The following is a 17,397-nucleotide window of genomic DNA, read 5'->3' on the forward strand; positions in this document are numbered from 1 at the left end:
GTGGGTATAATTGTACGAACAAGAAGACGAAACTAGTAAGTTAGTCTTCTACTGCTGTGTTAGGTTACAAAATCACCAGCAGAGGGCGAGAAACGACCGCCCAGAAAATATTGCTAAACTAACACTGCGCATGCTCTCATCAAGAACGTGCTTGACTCAGTTTAGGATGATTAGAAGGTGCCCAGGCTGGGTATATCTGCTTTCCGTTCGTGAGAGTCGTCAGAATATCATTAAAACCACGGTTTAACTTCGTAATGGCATACCATAGAGTAAGTGAAAAACCTATTGTCCACATGAGTGTTTTATTAGTTTGCACAACTAGACAGGCTTGAAAAGTTTCTCCCTAGGTAGCTAGTTGGTTAGGTATGTATGTATATAGCTAGCTAGCGTCTATTATATTAGTTTATCAATTCGTTCTGTATCAAATTGCATTGAGATGCTTGGCTACAGCTGGAAGGTCAACAATTTGGTACGTCACCCGCTAGGTAGACCTTCTAATTAACGATACAAGACAGCGGATAGGGAGTTTTCTCAGTATGTTCAGGGTATTTTAAGTAGACATATTCATTGAATACAAGGTTAACTTCCATTTACATTTGAATTTCTTTAATGAGTAATTTCTTAATAATTATGAAGTTATTGGACACGCGGAAGCCATTTGGAGCGCAAAGTTAGCACCTGTCCAATCTTTTGTTTTCAGCAATTCACCGCGGACAGTTTGGAGTACGGCTGTGGCGAAGTAAAACGTCATTTTAAATCAAAAAGGTTTCGTTTTCCCTCCGTTGTTATATCAGGGCTTGCCGGTTTGTTATGGGAAAAGGAGTGCCCTTATTTAAAGGGGCAGTGTAATACGCTCAATCTCAAAAAGCATATTCCATACTACGGTACAACAAGTACGAGTGTCATCATGCAGGCAACATTAGAGATTCCGTAGCATCTATAAAACTTACGGTTTTCGGATTTGCCTTCAAAATAAAAGTCCGCGGTAAAAGGCGATTTTAATAATATGTAATTAATCTATTTTACCACTTTGCTTAGTTTAAATTGTCAAAATGTACTGTAGGAAAAGTTCAGGAGAGTGGATAGAGTAATTATATGCAAAAAAATCAAGGGGCACTGTGCATTTGCAATTGTTGCTAGCATTTTACCCTGCCCATCCCATTGGCCACCATGTAACTCAATGATATGAAATACATATTGACTAATACAGAAATAAGTCTCTATACGCCGCAGTGAATGTATTGTAGGAAGTATCAAGGAGACTCTATACAGTGATTATATGCAAAACAATCCAGGGGCACTGTATATTTGCAAATGTTGCTGGCATTTTACTCCACCCATCCCATTGGCCACAGTGTAACTCAATGGTTATGAAATACACATTCACTGCGGCGTATAGAATAGTTTAAAGTTTTTTTCTGTACAGGGCCATATAGATTTTTATGGCATATAATTACTCTATCCACTCTCCTGAACATTTCCTACAATACATTCACTGCGGCGTGTATAATAGTTTTTTTTCTGTATGAGTCAATGTTTTTCATATCCATTGAGTTACATAGTGCAAAAAGAGGATGTGGAAATATTGTGTTGCTAGATGTAGCACACCATTCCCCATGATTAGACAGGTTTGTCTTCCTCTACTCACTCCTGAACATTTCCTACATTGCTTTCTCTGTGGAATATTCAATAGTTTATGAGCTATGAGGCAATATGTATTCCATATTCAGTCATTGGCATTGTCTGAGTTTTGCCCTTGGAACGTGTTTAATACCCACTTTTTATAGAAATTACTCTTATGATCATATTTGAATTGTTGTCGATGTTTTGAGAGGTACATTTTCGTAAACTATGAATAAACAAAATTTATGTCAGTTTGGAAGTAATACGTTGGTCTCTTGTTTAGAAAATGTTCGTGACCCGGAAGTGTTTCATTAATGTTGCACTCAAGACGATGATACAAGTACGTACTTTGCGGATGATGGTAAAGTACGTACTGTTTAGTATATAGTAAGCTAGTAAGCCAGTTTTTGGACTGAATGGGACATACTACCTCGTCATAAAATTTCGTCTCAACTTGTCGCGCATTGACATAACACCAAGGTTGAAAATGTAGCTAGACACCATTTAAGCATTGTATTAAACTGAATAACGTTCCATATCTATGAACTTAAACAGCATCTATGAACTGTGTATCTGTTGCAACTGGCCGTTTTAAGTTTGCAAGCCAGTAATACTTGTATCTTACTACTTGGAATAGTCATAAGAATTGAGCAATTGCTAGCGAGACTGAAGACCTACTTTACACTGGTAAAGCTTTTTAATTTCTTGGCACAACGACGTTCGTTTTTCTTTCATTCGTGACTCACATTGATGCAATAACTTTCAATATAGGTGACGATAACTCACTTTCATCGAGTGAAAAGCCCAGAGAATCGTCTAAACCCCTCCCATTTTACTGCGCAATGGGGTTGTGGTCTATACTACCCCTAAAAGCACGCACTTATGTGTACTTCGAAAGACCACCAGAAATAGTAGAACATCCGGGAACTTTTGGCATACTATTTACAGTGTACCACGGTTTAAGATTTACTAATCTTCTCGCATATTAATCTGGCATACCATATGCAAGTATGCGGTTTTAGATTGACCTTTAGAATTGTGGCATAGACAATTTCCGTAATATATGCAGTGATAATTTAATGATTCTGTTTCACAACATTTCCTCACTAGAACTATTTTGGAAGCCATCTAAAGCATCTTTATGCAAATGAGAAAGGGGAACCCTCTTTTCTCTTCCATGGTTTCAGTAGGATACACGATCTCCTCAAAGGAACAATGTGACTGGCACGATTCCTCAGTCATTTCTTGGGATGTTAACGTCCTACACAGTTCACTCAGTTTATGTTCAAGTGAGAAAACAAGCACTAAATAATGTAATCACTGTGCCATCTATATTTCTTTTTAGAATATCCAAGAATATTGTTTTACTGCTTTTGTAAGTCAACCAAACATTAATTTGTTCCAGGATTGCACAACAGGATTTTCCCCTTGCCATTTCAGGGATTCAGTCTAGAAACTTTTTAGGTACTGGGCCGATGCTCCTGGTGATGCATACGTTTTCTAAAAACCTTTCAGGCTTGTGTTGAAAAAACACTAATCACTAGATGCTTTTAAACACAATGCCCATTAGTGAATAAAAAATAAGTCTGCTGGTCAAAAATATGTTTAATGTTTGTATACAGTGGCTTCAGAAAATGTTCAGACCCATTCAATTTCTCCACATTTTATTATAGACTTTTTTTATTCAATTTATGTCAGTCTACACAGGACCCAATAATGACAAAGCAAAAACATTCCTTTGAAATGTTAGTGGTTTTCTGACAGGTTCTCCAGTTTCAGAAGAGAAAATCTGAAGCTTTGTTAGTGACCATTAGGTTGTTACTGAGTTTGGCTGAATGAATAGCTCTAGGGCTCTGGTAGGGCTTGGTTGTTCAATTTCACAATGATGGAGGCCACTCTTCTACTGGGAACTTTGAATGCACTGCCAGAGCCCTGCAAAATTACCTGTCAGAAACAAAACTGTCAGAAACAGTCCATGAGGGTGGCATGGGGGCCCAATGTCCTCTAGTGGGGACCTGTGCTCACAGCCCAGCACTGTGCAGCTCGATTGACATTTGCCAGAGAACACCAGAATTGGCAGGTCCGCCATTGGTGCCCCATTCTCTTCACAGATGAGAGCAGGTTCACACTGAGCATGTGACAGACGTCAAAGAGTCTGGAGAACGTTATGCTACCTGCAACATCTTTTGGTGGGTCAGTGATGGTCTCGGAAGGCATATCCTTGGAGGGTTGCATAGACCTCCATGTGCTACAGTGGCCAACGGTCCCTGACTGCTGTTAGGTACTGGGATGAAATCCTCAGGCCTTATGCTGGTACAATGGGTTCTGGCTTCCTCCTGGTTAAGGACAATGCCTGGCCTCATGGCCAGAGTGTGTAGTCAGTTCCTGGATGATGATGTTGATGTCATTGACGGGCCCTCACGTTCCCCAGACCTGAATCCATTTGAGAACCACTGGGATGTTGTGTATCAGTGCTTCCGATGCCGCAAAGTAGCGCCACAGTCTGTCTAGGAGCTCACTGATTCCCTAAACCTGGTCTGGGAGGAGATTCCCCAGGACACCATCCGCTGTCTCTTTTAGAACAGCCTGTGATTTCAATTATTTATTTTGATTTTCGGTGCGAGTTTGAATCCAGCCCTCAATTGGTTGGTGATTTTGGTTTCCATTTTTACATCATTTTGTTCTCAATGAATTACATAATGTATAGTAAAGATTTTGACCTTTAATGTATTTTGTTCATTGAGACCTGATGTGTGATTTCATTTAAACATTTTGAGCTGTGTATATATTCTAAAATCAGCCTTTTGTTTTATCTATGCTGTTTAAGCTTAAAGTAAACTGCAAGAGATCTAGAAAGAACTGGTTTTATTCATAGTATTGGAATAGTGCAAATAAAATAACACTTGTGCTGCATTATAACTGCATCCCTATGATTACATTATTTTCATTATTGATTTAAAAAAAATATTATGAATTGAATTATCACCTAGCCCTAACTTAATCCATTCCTTTGTTTTAAAAAGGCTATCTGGTGCAAATGTCCACCAATATCATGGGTAAACCAATATTTGAACCTGTGACACCATTTGTAGGATCTTTTGTCTTAATGTCATTGTGTCCACAGGCATCAGAGACCAAACGAGAGCAGTTTCGAAGATACCTGGAGAAAGCTGGTGTACTTGACAGCCTCACCAGTGGTGGGTTTCTTTAGAATTTTTCATTAAACTTGAAAAATGTATTAGTAGTTTATATTGTAGGGATACCCCGATATCGAACAGCAATGGGATTGCTTTGTTTTTGGGCGATTATTTCAGACCTATTGTGCTTTCGCCAATATGGTCTAGTAATTATTTTATATATATATATATATACTCAATGTTTCCTATTGTATTTTTTTATTAGTTTCTTTTTTTTTTATACCTTATTTAATACATTTATATCCAGGCATTGTATGATGTACAATTACAAAAAAACTAATGCGTATTAATTTGTTTTTCATACTTATTTTTGTGAGTCTTTGTTATTAAATAAAGAGAAATATGTAGAAAGAAAATTTGTCTGATTGCATTTGCATTGGTTGAAATGAGGTAAATTCCTATATTATTATCCCATGGACGGAAATAAAACTGTGCCTTTTCATTTTTTTAACAGTTTTGGTCGCATTGTATGAAGAGACAGAGAAACCCAACAATGCTCTTGAGTATCCTTTTCAACATGTTTTGCTGTTCTCTGCATATGTTTTCTATATTATGGAACAAGCATAGCCTAATCTGTTTTCAGAAGGTGATTAAACCTCACTGAAAATCTTGTTTCTATTTGTACTAGCAGCCTGTAGTGCTTACATTGACAGAACTCCCTGATTGACAGGCTCACTGATCCATATCTATATCCATAATTCCTCCTCTGCACACATTTCTTAACATGGTCCAGTTTTCTGAAGCAGCACCTGGGTGTGGCCAGCCAGGAGTCTGCAGACGCCGAGGCCCTCCGGCAGGAACTGAATGAGATGAGGCAGAGGTGTGAGCTGCTGATGGAAGAGAACAAGGGGCTCAAGAACAAGGTAGGCCTGTCAGTGATTCATCTTTGTAATTGATTTTCAAACCTGCTGGATTAATTCTTCAGTTTATGATACATTCTGAAATAAATTCAGAATTTGCTCCACTGAGCTGTAGCCTGAACTAATTTAAAGAATGTCATTATTTCACAATGTAGCTACTATGTTAAGTGGTCTACGGCCAGGGTAAACTGTAATCCATTGTGTTCTACTCTTTGGTCAGTGGTATTGCCTGAGACATGGGCTGACATCATTTTGAACATTGAATAGCTCCCCGTGTGTTGATACTAGAGATTGACCATTGTTTTTGTATCAGCTGAATGCTGTCAGTACCCCTAGCTTCTGTTTATTCCTTAACATTGGGCTGTTTTAAGCAGTGTTTTTCAATACAAAGATTTTGAAAACTAAATTGTCTGTAATTTCCCAACTGTTAAACCTATAAACCCACTTGATCTAGCAAACAATAGAATGGATTGGCAGTAATCTCTCTTGATTTAAAAAAACAAACTCCGAATATGTGAAGGCACACTGATAATTGGGATTTAGTAGCAGCAGTACACTGCAAAAAATCTAAGTCTTCAAGTATATGTATCTTGTTTCCAGGTTAAAATGAATCTAACAGTCCTTAAAATAAGATACATTTCCATGCAAAAAAATAGTTGTCTATAAAATAATTGCAATCTGGCTCAAATTATTGCAAGCAGGCAATGATGTAATATTTACAACAGCCCTATTTGTAGCCTATATGCACATTTTCCAAAAAAGTTAAAAAGGAAAGTTTTGAGTGAGGAACAGAAGTGTTGAAATTGAGACCACTGCAACTGAATGCTTCTGTGGTCTAAATCTTTTCCATAGCTGCATGTCCGGTAGCAGTTCTGTATGGCTGGAGTTTTAACTGCCATATTCGCAGTGGAAAGAAGGCTAACATATACTCTGATATAGCTCCCACCCACAGTGTTATTTTGCATACTAGAATCAGTCAGTTTGATGTTCAGTTCCAGATTTTTTTATTTAGGTATTAACTTTGACTTCGATGTTCAGTTCAACAGTTATTCTGTTTGTATCGGCCAATTAATTGGCTTTTTCCTGCTTGGAACTATCGTTATTATATCAGCCTTTAGAAATCCACTCGGTCGACCTCTAGTCCATTCCACCTATTCAACTGTTCAGTTTACTTTTGACAGCCATTAATAGGAACTCCTGTCTCACATGTCCCAAATAACTATTATTAAAGTTTAGCTAGGGTGTTTATAGTTCCTATAGAAATGCTGTCAGGGGAGCTGAAACAAGCTGTGCATGCAAGAATACCCTTCAACATGACACTGTTGAAGCAGTACTGTAAAGAGGTGTGGGCAGAAATTCCTCCCCGTCAATGTACAGTGCATTCAAAACTTTTTCAGTATTCAGATTTATTTTGCACATTTTGTGCAAAGGTTACAGCCTTATTCCCACAATAACCCATAATTATGAAGGAAAAACATTTATTTAGAATTTCATAGCAAATGTAGAATATTTATTTATTTATTAAAAAAACTAAAATCACTTGTGCATTAGTATTCAGACCTCTTAACTCAATACTTTGTTGAAGAAGCTTTTGCTGCGATTACAGCCTCAAGTCTTACTAGTAATGATGCTACAAGCTTGGCACACCTGAGTTTCGCCCAGTCTTCACTGCAAATCGTATCAAGCTCTGTCAGGTTAGATGGACAGCCATTTTCAGGTCTCTCCAGATGTTCCATTGGGTGCAAGTATGGGCTCTGTTTGGGACAAAAGGACATTTACAGACTTTTCCTGAAGCAGTTTTTCATGACAGCTCTCATTTGCTCCAGTCTCAGAGCTCTACAGATAATTCCTTATGGCTTGGTTTTTGCTCTCACATGCGATGACCTTTTATCGACAAGTGTGTGACTTTACAAATAATTTCCAGTCAATTGATCGAGACGATGCCTGACGATTTCAGCTGTCACTGTGCTGACCCCTCCCCTGTGTTGTCCCTGTCCTTGTCCATCAGGTCATGCTTCTGAGCTGGACTAGGTTTAAATAGACTCTAGACTCAGCCCACACCTATTTATTAATGATTATAATTATAATCTTAATATGTTCACCTGGCACAGCCAGACAAGGACTGGTCATCCCTCTGAGGCTGGGGCCTCTAGGTTTCTTCCTAAATTCTGGCTTCCTAAAGTTTTTCCTAGCCACTGAAATTCAACACTACTGTTGTTTGCTCCTTGGGGTTTAAGGCCAGGTGTTTTGTAAAAGCACTTTGTGACATTTGCTGATGTAAAAAGGGCTTTATAAATACATTTGATTGATTGATTTGGAGTGTCATAGCGTAGGACTGATATTTCTGTATTTAATATATATTTCTAAACCTGCTTTGCTTGGTAATGGTATTGTGTGTACATTGATGAAAAAATAGATTTAATATATTTTATAAAAAGGCTTTAACGTAACATTGTTCACCATAGTCTTTATTTAATCAGAACCAGTCTTTTTGTTTATCTGACATTATAGGTTTATAGTTACCAATTTCAAATATGGATTTAGAGGAAATCATGCATGTAGTATAACAAAAAACAAAATCGAATTAGCGCATGTGCAAAACTATGTTAACTCCAAGTTTGATTAAGTTAAATTGGTGCATATAATCTGGTAGGTAAATATTTGGGTACCAGATTTACCAGTCAAAGGAGGGATTTGTAGGAAAGATTTTGGGCAGGACTATGATAAACAGAGAGAAGAAACCTGATCACTTTGGTGTTACCCATACAGGTAAAAGCAGGAAGAGGGTAGTGAGAACACATCAGTCTGTGGATGGATTGGATGGAGCTCAAACTCTATTTGACCAATATGAGGCAAATGATTTACAAATGGAGAGCATTTAACACAGGACTGCCTAACCCTGTTCTCTCAATCTACTGTCCTTTGTTTATAATCAACTAAATTTGTGACTAACCTGATTTAAGCTTTTTAGAATCAGGCGTGCTAAATTAGAGTTGGAGAGAATCTACAGGAAAGTAGATCTCCAGGAAGTGTTAGCCAGCCCTGATTTAACATGACAGCAACTCAGTGTGGATATGGATGCCCTTCCAAAATATCCCCAAAAGTCACAAGAAGAAGAATAAATCCAGTAAATGCCAATTCAAACAAAATGTCTGGAGATGTTCAGACCTCCATTGCTACATTTCAAGTTACTGTGTATGCTTCAACAATAAAAACACTGGATCTAAATGGCGTTCATAACTGACATTCATGGAAACCTCCGCAGTCAATAAAGAATCAAACTGCTTACTTCAATTTAGCCTCAGACCACCTGGACAAACCTGAATGTTTCTGGAAGTCCATTCTCTGAACAGATTAGTCCAAAATGAACCTTTTTGGTCACAATCAAAACAATTTTTAGCAAAAACCCACCAATCCCTACCACTGGAAGAACCTCATCCCAACAGTTAAGCATGGTAGTGGAAATGTCAACATCTGGGGCTGCTTTTTCTCCTCTGGATCTGGTTGACTGCACATCAAGGGAACAATGAATTCTCAGGTATAGTAGGTGATTCTTGAAGAGAACTTCAGCCCATCAGTCAAGGTGCTAAAGCTGGGCCTACAGTGGGTCTTCCAACAAGACAAAGCCCCAAATCATTCAAGCAAATCTACTAAAGAATGGCTCAGGAGAAAGATTTGTCTTTCAGATTAGCCCAGTCAAAGTTCTAACTTTAATCCAATGGAGATGCTGTGGCAAGGCCTGAAGTGGGCAGTACATGCCAGAAACCCTTTAAACCTCTCTGAATTGGTTAAGTTTTGTGATGAGGACTTGGGTAAATAATACCCCCAAAAATATCAGACTGCTTAGTGGCTATAGGAGACATTTACTAAGTTATCGCTGTTAATGGAGGTGCTACAAACTATTGAATGAAGGGGTTTCTAATATATTTTGCACAAATGAAAATTAAACCTACCTTTGTTAAATAAACAAAAAACATGTCTTTGTTTGTCTCTTCAATATTATACAAAAATATTGACCATCCTTGTTGGGCTTACGAGGTTTCAAGCAGCTTTGTATTTTTTTCGCACCATGATATTGCATTGCTGTTAATTTTTTAAGAATATATGATGAGTATTATCATGTCATTTTTTTAATGTCAAAATATGTATTAAAATATTCTTCCAGAGGGTGTACTTTTTCACAGGACTATATATGATGCTGTTACTGCCGATACTGTGGCGTGTAAACATATCCAGTTTACTATCATTTTTCACAATCTGCAAATGATCAGTTTCACATAGTGTCATAGGTATTATTTGGAGGTCTGATTGACAAAATAAGTAGGATAAACTCGCTTCCGAACAAACTATCAATATATATATATTTTTTTTTACATTATTCTGTTCCAGACCACCTCCAATTTAGATATGTTCCTTCTTTCCACATTTTGGAGGCTATTTGTCAAGTTTAATAAATGCTGCATCTTCTGTCAACCTGTTTCCATGCTTATGAATATTAAATAAATCTTGAATAATGTTTTTAATCACAACAATTAAGTAACCTTAAGAGGACTTTGCGAGAATTTTTGAAAACCACAGTAGGTTTTTTTTCCTTCCAGTTAATTTGGACAGAAGCCAATTATTTTACTGGTTTTTCATTTTATAAGCTATGAATTAATTTAATGTTCTGCTTAATTTTTTTAGCTTCAACGTTATGAGCCTACCCAAGATGATGGAGCAGCCCAATAAAAAGTGCCCTGCTGAAATCCATTATTATTTGGGGGGGGGGGGGGGGGGGGGGGGGGGGTTGTTATAATTACAATTTTTATGTCAAGAAAAAGCCAACAAAGGAAGGCGGATTGTGTTCATCTGATTTTCAAATGTATATTTTCTATATTTCTGAAGATGTTACTTATTTTGTACATTTAAATGTATATATTGAAATATAATAGGTGTTCCCCCTGTGATTTGAATGTTTGTGTTAATTTCTTTACATCCTCAATTAAATGCAAATCTTTTTTTGTTCCTACACAGCATACTTTGGTTGACTGTAATTCAATGGAGTGTATTAAGTAAACAATCAACAAAATGGTTTTCATCTTTGATAACATTCACAATTGTTACATTAGTTAAGTAAGCCAATTGTACATCATGATATCACTTAAACACTGTGAACTAAGCCTCTGCTGGAATGACTTAAAGCATGGAAGCTATGCCTATAAGAACATTGATACCAAAGTTGCAATATAGTAACATTTTTAATTTAAAGCTTTTGTAAAATATTAAATCAGGTCATTCTTTAGTACAATATTCAAATACAGTTTACATTTTCAGTGGCTATAAGTCTGTAAATACATTGGGACATCAGGTGTTCAGTGTTGATGCACCAATGACAAAACCTGTCACTGGGGGAAGCATATGAACTCTTGATTTGATGAGGCAGTATAGATTCATTTGGTGGTTGTAATCAACTTTTCAGTTGTGATTTCAATAAAACAAAACTAAAAAGTAAACATATTATGTGAATTGGGACGGTGGTGTTTGTCATGAATGTAGCTTTACAATCCCTACCACTTTCCCTCACGGCCCCAAACACCTGAGCATGGTCAATACTGTCAATGGCAAATCCCTTCACCCAATGTCTGAACCTACGTCATCACAAATGACACACTGGTAAATAAAGACACATGACCACTTACAGGAAATCAGCAGTACATTAAGCCAGTGGTTCTCAAACATTTCCTTGGTCACCAGCTATCTTACATTTTGATTGTAGCCCCAAACTAACTTACCTGATTTAAACAGTTAAGGTCTTGATCATTAATTGACAAGGTTATTCAGTTTTTTATAGTTCTGGACTACATCTAATACATGGAACAGCTGGGGTACCCTTGAGAGGTTTGAGAACCACTCCAGAAAGCCATGAATAACAAGTAAAAATAAATAATCTTTTACTGGACAATTGCTGCCAATACACCTTTAAAGCAAATTTGAAATGTTATTTTGATGCCTGTCTGTACCTACGAACGTTTTAGTTATGTGTCTGATGAAGGACAAACCAGAAGGTTTCACAAAATGCATTTAGACTTGTAAGTCTGTGGGAGCTCGTCTGTTGCTTGCGTTGCTTGTGGATGATGGTCGCCGGTTGGAAGAGGGTGGGCATGGACTATGCTTCGACCCTGAACTTGAATCCAATGAGTCAGGGGTGGTAGGACGCATTTTAGAGTCAGATTTCGATACAGAGTGCTCCCGGTATCCACCGCTGGCTTTAGAACCCCCATAAGAATCTGTGTCTGAGCTTTTGCCCTCCACCACTGTGGAACAATTCGATGGAGCATTTACTCTCCATGTTTTTCTCCCAGCGCCTAGCAGCAGTGTTGGGCAGGAAGAGGCGTGAGATGCCTCCCTTGGGCTCCTGGGTGAGTCTGGGCTCCCCCTCTTCTCATCCTCCTCGCTGTTAGGAGGATGTCGGACAGATTCATCTGGCTCTTCCTGCTTGGGTGGGGTCACTGAGTGACAAGGAGGTGAGCGGCTGTCACAGCTGGTGTTGTTGGAGTTTGAGTTATGCTCTGTTGGGCTATGTGCAGCCTCTTTGGGCTCTTCCAGGTTCCGTTTATCAGCCATTTCACCCTGAACAGGGAGGAAGGCAGAGGGGTTGACAAGCGAAGGGTATGTTTGTCCATCCTGGCCCCGCTCCAATAGGAGATTGTAGCCACTAGGCACCGAGGCCATGGTGGTCTTGCGGCTAGAGGATGCCAGGCATGTCTGATGCACCACAGAGTCTTTCTTGATTTTGTTGGAGTAAAGGTCATCAAGCTCTTCTTGCAGGTGTGGATAGTAGTCCAGGATGCCCTTCTTGATCTTTTTGTAGCCCAGATGCATGATCTCCAAGATGTTGAGGAAGAGGGAGACTCCAGCGATGCACTGCATGAAGACCATGAAGACACTCTTCTCTGTGGGCCGGGAGACGAAGCAGTCCACCGCATTTGGACAAGGGTCCCGCTCACACTTAAAGAGAGGATAGAGCTGGAAGCCATAAAGGACGTACTGGCCCGTCATAAAGCCGACCTCCACAGCCGAGCGGGTAATGATGTGGGCCACATAGGTGCGCAAGAGGGACCCCGACAGCGGAGCCTTGTTGAGCTTTCCTTGCTCCAGCTGCCTCACCTCACGCTCAATTGTCTTCCGCGCCGCCACCATCTCCACATCCACTGTCTCTAGTTCGCGACGTAACAGGACCTTCTTTTTCTGACGCTCCTTCTCTAAGGCTCGGAGGCGGTAGAGAGCGTGGCCCATGTACACCAGCGATGGTGACGAAACAAAGATTACCTGGAGGACCCAGTAGCGGATGAGGGAGATCGGGAAAGCCAGGTCGTAGCAGACATTCCGGCAACCGGGCTGCTCCGTGTTGCAGATAAAGTCAGCCTGCTCGTCATTCCAAACGTCCTCGGCCGCCACGCCCAGCACCAGCATGCGAAAGATGAATAGGATGGTAAGCCAGATCTTTCCCACCATAGTGGAGTGGATATGCACCTCTTCCAATACCCCCCCCAGGAAATTCCAATCCCCCATCTTCACATGGGCATCGTTGTGTCTGTCCAGAGTGGAGAAGGTAGAAGTAGTTTATTTTGTCATTTATATTTTTTTCATTATATTTCACTTAAGGTAAAGGCCCCAAAAATGTACATTAATTTCAAAAAGTAACTAGACCCCCTGAAAGTAATTGTATTTTTTACATATATTCGCATGGAGTCCAAAGAAAAGAACAGGGGCAACATTCCACCCAGTGGATAGAAGAGACTGATGACAATTAAGACACAGCTACATTAAGTTATTTTTGCCAAAGGGGGCATCCCTTGCTATTGGGTGTGCTTATTGTTTCTGCATAAATAAATATCTTCTCTGTTCTTTGTAATAGCAGTAATTCATCTGAAATACCCATGTGTCCTAAGATGTACACAAAATACAACTACCCAGGGGATGTACTTACTTTTGTCTCTAAAACCCAGTAATGCTTGACATAAAACAAAACGGGGTATTCTTAAAATGTATTAAGAATACATTTTACACAATGTTATCAGATCTTCAACAGAACTACAACACACATTTCACTAAAGAACATGAGTAAAATAAACAAAAAGTATTTTCCCCCTGTTGTACATTTTCCACTTTACATTTGTGGGTTGTAATATATAGACAGACTGAGAGAAAAAAAAAACAGCAAATGCTTGGTATTTTTATATGTGTGTGAGCTAGGTAATCAAACATTCATTTGTGAACAGGTTATTGCCACCTTGTTAATTCGATTACCAAGTTCAGGTGTTTACCTTGGTAAACACTCAATACTAATATGGGCCAGCCTTGCTCAATATACACTGAATAAAATTATAAACACTTTTGTTTTTGCCCCCATTTTTCATGAACTGAACTAAGACTTCCTCTATGTACACAAAAGGCTTATTTCCCTCAAATATTGTTCATAAATCTGTCTAAATCTGTGTTAGTGAGCACTTCTCCTTTGCCGAGATAATCCATCCATCTCACAGGTGTGGCATATCAAGATACTGATTAGACAGCATGATTATTGCACAGCCTTAGGCTGGCCACAATAAAAGGCCACTCTAAAATGTGCAGTTTCACTGTATTCGGGGGGTCTGAGAACCAGTGCACTAATCAGTGCAACACATCTCCTTCGCATAGAGTTGATCAGGTTGTTGATTGTGGCCTGTGGAATGTTGGTCCACTCCTCTTCAATGGCTGTGTGAAGTTGCTGGATATTGTCAGGACCTATCCAAAGTGCCAGAAGTCATCGAATGTGAACATTTGCCCACTCAAGTCGGTTACGACGATGAACTACAGTCAGGTTAAGACCCGGATGAGGATGATGAGCATGTAGGTGAGCTTCCCTGAGACGGTTTCTGACAGTTTGTGCAGAAATTCTTTGGTTATGCAAACCGATTGTTGCAGCAGCTGTCCGGGTGGGCGATCTTGGAGGTGAAGATGCTGGATGTGGAGGTCCTGGGCTGGTGTGGTTACACATGGTCTGCGGTTGTGAGGCCGGTTGGATGTACTGACAAATTCTCTGAAACACCTTTGGAGATGGCTTATGGCAGAGAAATGAACATATGGTAGAGAAATGAACACGGGCAACAGCTCTGGTGGACATTCCTGCACTCAGCATGCCAATTGCACACACCCTCAAAACTTGTGACATCTGTGGCATTGTGCTGTGTGATGGAACTGCACATTTTAGAATCTTCCCAGGAGTGGCTGTCCTGCCAAAATCTTAGAACATAGTCATCCTGGAAGTCACAAAGAATTTTACTATAAAATATTACATTATTGAAGAAACCATGCATTCTGCTTTGTATCAGAAAACTACAGGAGAACGTTAGACCATCTGTCCTTGAGTTGTAGTTGAAGCAGCAAGACGGTGATTGGAAACATAAGCAAGTCTATATCAGAATGGTTGAAGAACAAGACATTTCAAGTTTTGGAATGGCCTAGTCAAAGTCCAGTTCAATAGCTACAGGAAGCATTTGGTTGCAGTAATTGATGCTATAAGTGTCATAACCAGTTCTTGATACGAGGGTGGCTATAACTTTTTTTTTTACGGAATTATGTAATATTTGTTTTATTTGATGAGGATGAGGATCTGATAACATTCACATCCCAAAAAAAGAGCAGTGTAGCTATGGAGGAATGTTTTGCATAGTTGTCCATGCAGAACATCTTTAACTCTGCAAAACCTGTTTTTTTTTTGTATGAATTGCTTTTCTTAGGTCCTGCAACATCTTAGTTAGGTTTAGTTCTGGGCATTGACCGTTCCAAACTGTTCAGGGCCAGTTTTCCCAAAAAAGATTAAGCTTTGTCCTTGATTTTCTTTACTCCAGGAATAGGCTGAATCTGTCTCCAAAAATGTTTTGTTTGCCTTCAATATCATCAAATAAATGTAAGAAAAATTGCATTTGTTGACTCACATTGCATTTATTTAGGATTCAATTTTGCTGGAAGACCTGGTAATATTCAGTGTCAAAAGAACAAAGAAAGTATAGAAAATCAAAAAGAGGGTCAGTCAATTTTAACAGCACTGTTAGCTTGCTTCACTCCGATGTTTGTAAAAACAAAAGTACATATAAGGAAACACTGTCTAGCCTCAGAACATGGTTTGACTCTAGTTTTGTGTTGGATAACCAGTTCTTGCATCCATGGTTCTGTCTATGTGTCATCTTTTTACCAAGGCAGAGTGGGGAGGTCATATTGCATTTAACTACTAATTTCAACTTTAATGTTAATGAATCTTTCAATATAAACTATACAACTTTCCAGACACAATTGGGTGGTGTGTTGAACAATTAGCAACTACATTTACATAACCTTTGCTCAACAATGCATTTTTTGAAGAGGTACTTTCAAATTGTTATGTATTGAATTAACTACTTCTCTACGTTTTGTTCCACAAAGGTTGCAGTACCAATTCAAATCTGTTGAAAGAGAAAACATTTATAATAATTTATAGCTAAAATTGGTATCCCAAATAACTTTACAAATATATTTCAAAACAATGACATACAGATAATGAATTGTAACATACCTTTATCAGAAAATCAGCAATGTACATCAAAGATAGATGTGATGCTCTGTATTCGTGACAAGTGTTTGGTTTTTTTAAACATCAAAATTAATGAATAAGCAAACCATTCATTAGCTTTACGGTTCTTATTTTCCTCTAGCTTCTGTCAGTGGTCCTGTTATACCAAAAAATAAAGGCATTCCCCTCAGTGATTTAACTTATAAACAATAGGAGAAATCAATGGGACAGTCATTTCCATTTACCTTGCCGCAGCATGGTCAGACTGCCGGTGGTTTAATTCCCTGCGGGTGATAGACTCGCGATGAGGCCACCAAAATGCTTAAAAAATCGTTGGTGCCTGCTCCACATCTGTCCCTGCACATCACCTGAACTTTTGTGACCCGAATGGTACCGGCGCTGCCAGTGAAAGCAATTGGGACAGTACACTATAAACGACTGAACAGTAAAGAGACAGCTGCCTGTGTCAGGCTCTGGTCAGTCTGCGAAGAAAAATCTATTACTCTACCAATACAATTAGATACTAGCCATACAGCAATTTTGTCACTCTTCATGCTTGCATAATGGTTCAGGGTTCGAGTTTAAGGCCAAATAAACTTGATTAACTGTTTATGGATTTCTTTGTATTTTTGGTGTAAGTCAATATATTTTTTTCATTTTGGACTAGCTTGTAAATACAATCGCAACCTTAGATCAACACCAAGTGACCTGAAATGCCTGCTGAAGAGTGGGCCAGGGACAGGAGGGGTGCCATGCGGCCAGGAGATCCAGACTGTGGTATAATCTGTCACTGAATCCCAAACCAGGGTTTATGTATGTGAATCAGTGTGATCTTACTCTCAAAATGTTACAGAAATGTAACAAGGAGAATAGATCGCAGTACGACCATAAAGCGCGCGAGAACTGCTATTGTCAGAAAGTGTCAGAAAGCGATGAGTCCAATTTCTGAAAATGTTGGGACCCAAAAACATCAGTCAGAAAAAGAATTGTCAGTAAGTACACTGGTGCCTGTGTGCAGCCTTCTGTAAAGCACAGTGGTGTCTCTGCCATGGTCTGGATGCATTTCACTTATTGCTGTAGTAGATGTGGTCAAAATTGATAGAATTATGAATGCTGAGAAACAGATTTTCATTAATCATGCTGTACC

The 17,397-nt window shown here is 39.0% G+C and overlaps 2 protein-coding genes across 5 annotated transcripts; one reads left to right on the top strand and one right to left on the bottom strand.

Moving 5' to 3' along the window:
- The first annotated feature begins 83 nt into the window (after positions 1-83).
- Positions 84-10,449, top strand: LOC105019295 (c-Myc-binding protein). Its single transcript, XM_010885363.5, has 5 exons — positions 84-269; positions 4,748-4,820; positions 5,275-5,323; positions 5,554-5,683; positions 10,364-10,449. Exons 1-5 carry the CDS (start codon positions 255-257, stop codon positions 10,406-10,408), a joined length of 312 nt encoding a protein of 103 aa, XP_010883665.1. The 5' UTR covers positions 84-254; the 3' UTR covers positions 10,409-10,449.
- On the bottom strand, positions 5,680-17,214 carry cx55.5 (connexin 55.5). 4 transcript variants are annotated; one of them, XM_034288771.1, is made up of 3 exons: positions 16,254-16,472; positions 15,640-16,143; positions 10,899-13,253 (listed from the first exon to the last, which is right to left on the bottom strand). In XM_034288771.1, the coding sequence occupies exon 3, from the start codon at positions 13,229-13,231 to the stop codon at positions 11,741-11,743; it is 1,491 nt and encodes a 496-aa protein (XP_034144662.1). In that variant the 5' UTR covers positions 13,232-13,253; positions 15,640-16,143; positions 16,254-16,472; the 3' UTR covers positions 10,899-11,740. The 4 variants fall into 4 exon arrangements, 3 of the variants coding, with proteins under 3 accessions (XP_034144662.1, XP_034144663.1, XP_010883664.2); XR_004574881.1 differs by lacking the exons at positions 10,899-13,253; positions 15,640-16,143 and adding an exon at positions 5,680-7,434 and having other exon boundaries at positions 16,254-16,478; XM_034288772.1 differs by lacking the exons at positions 15,640-16,143; positions 16,254-16,472 and adding an exon at positions 16,496-17,214.
- Between the last annotated feature and the right edge of the window lie 183 nt (positions 17,215-17,397).

Source organism: Esox lucius, chromosome 20, assembly GCF_011004845.1.
Source record: "Esox lucius isolate fEsoLuc1 chromosome 20, fEsoLuc1.pri, whole genome shotgun sequence".
In the NCBI taxonomy this organism is placed as follows: Eukaryota; Metazoa; Chordata; class Actinopteri; order Esociformes; family Esocidae; genus Esox; species Esox lucius.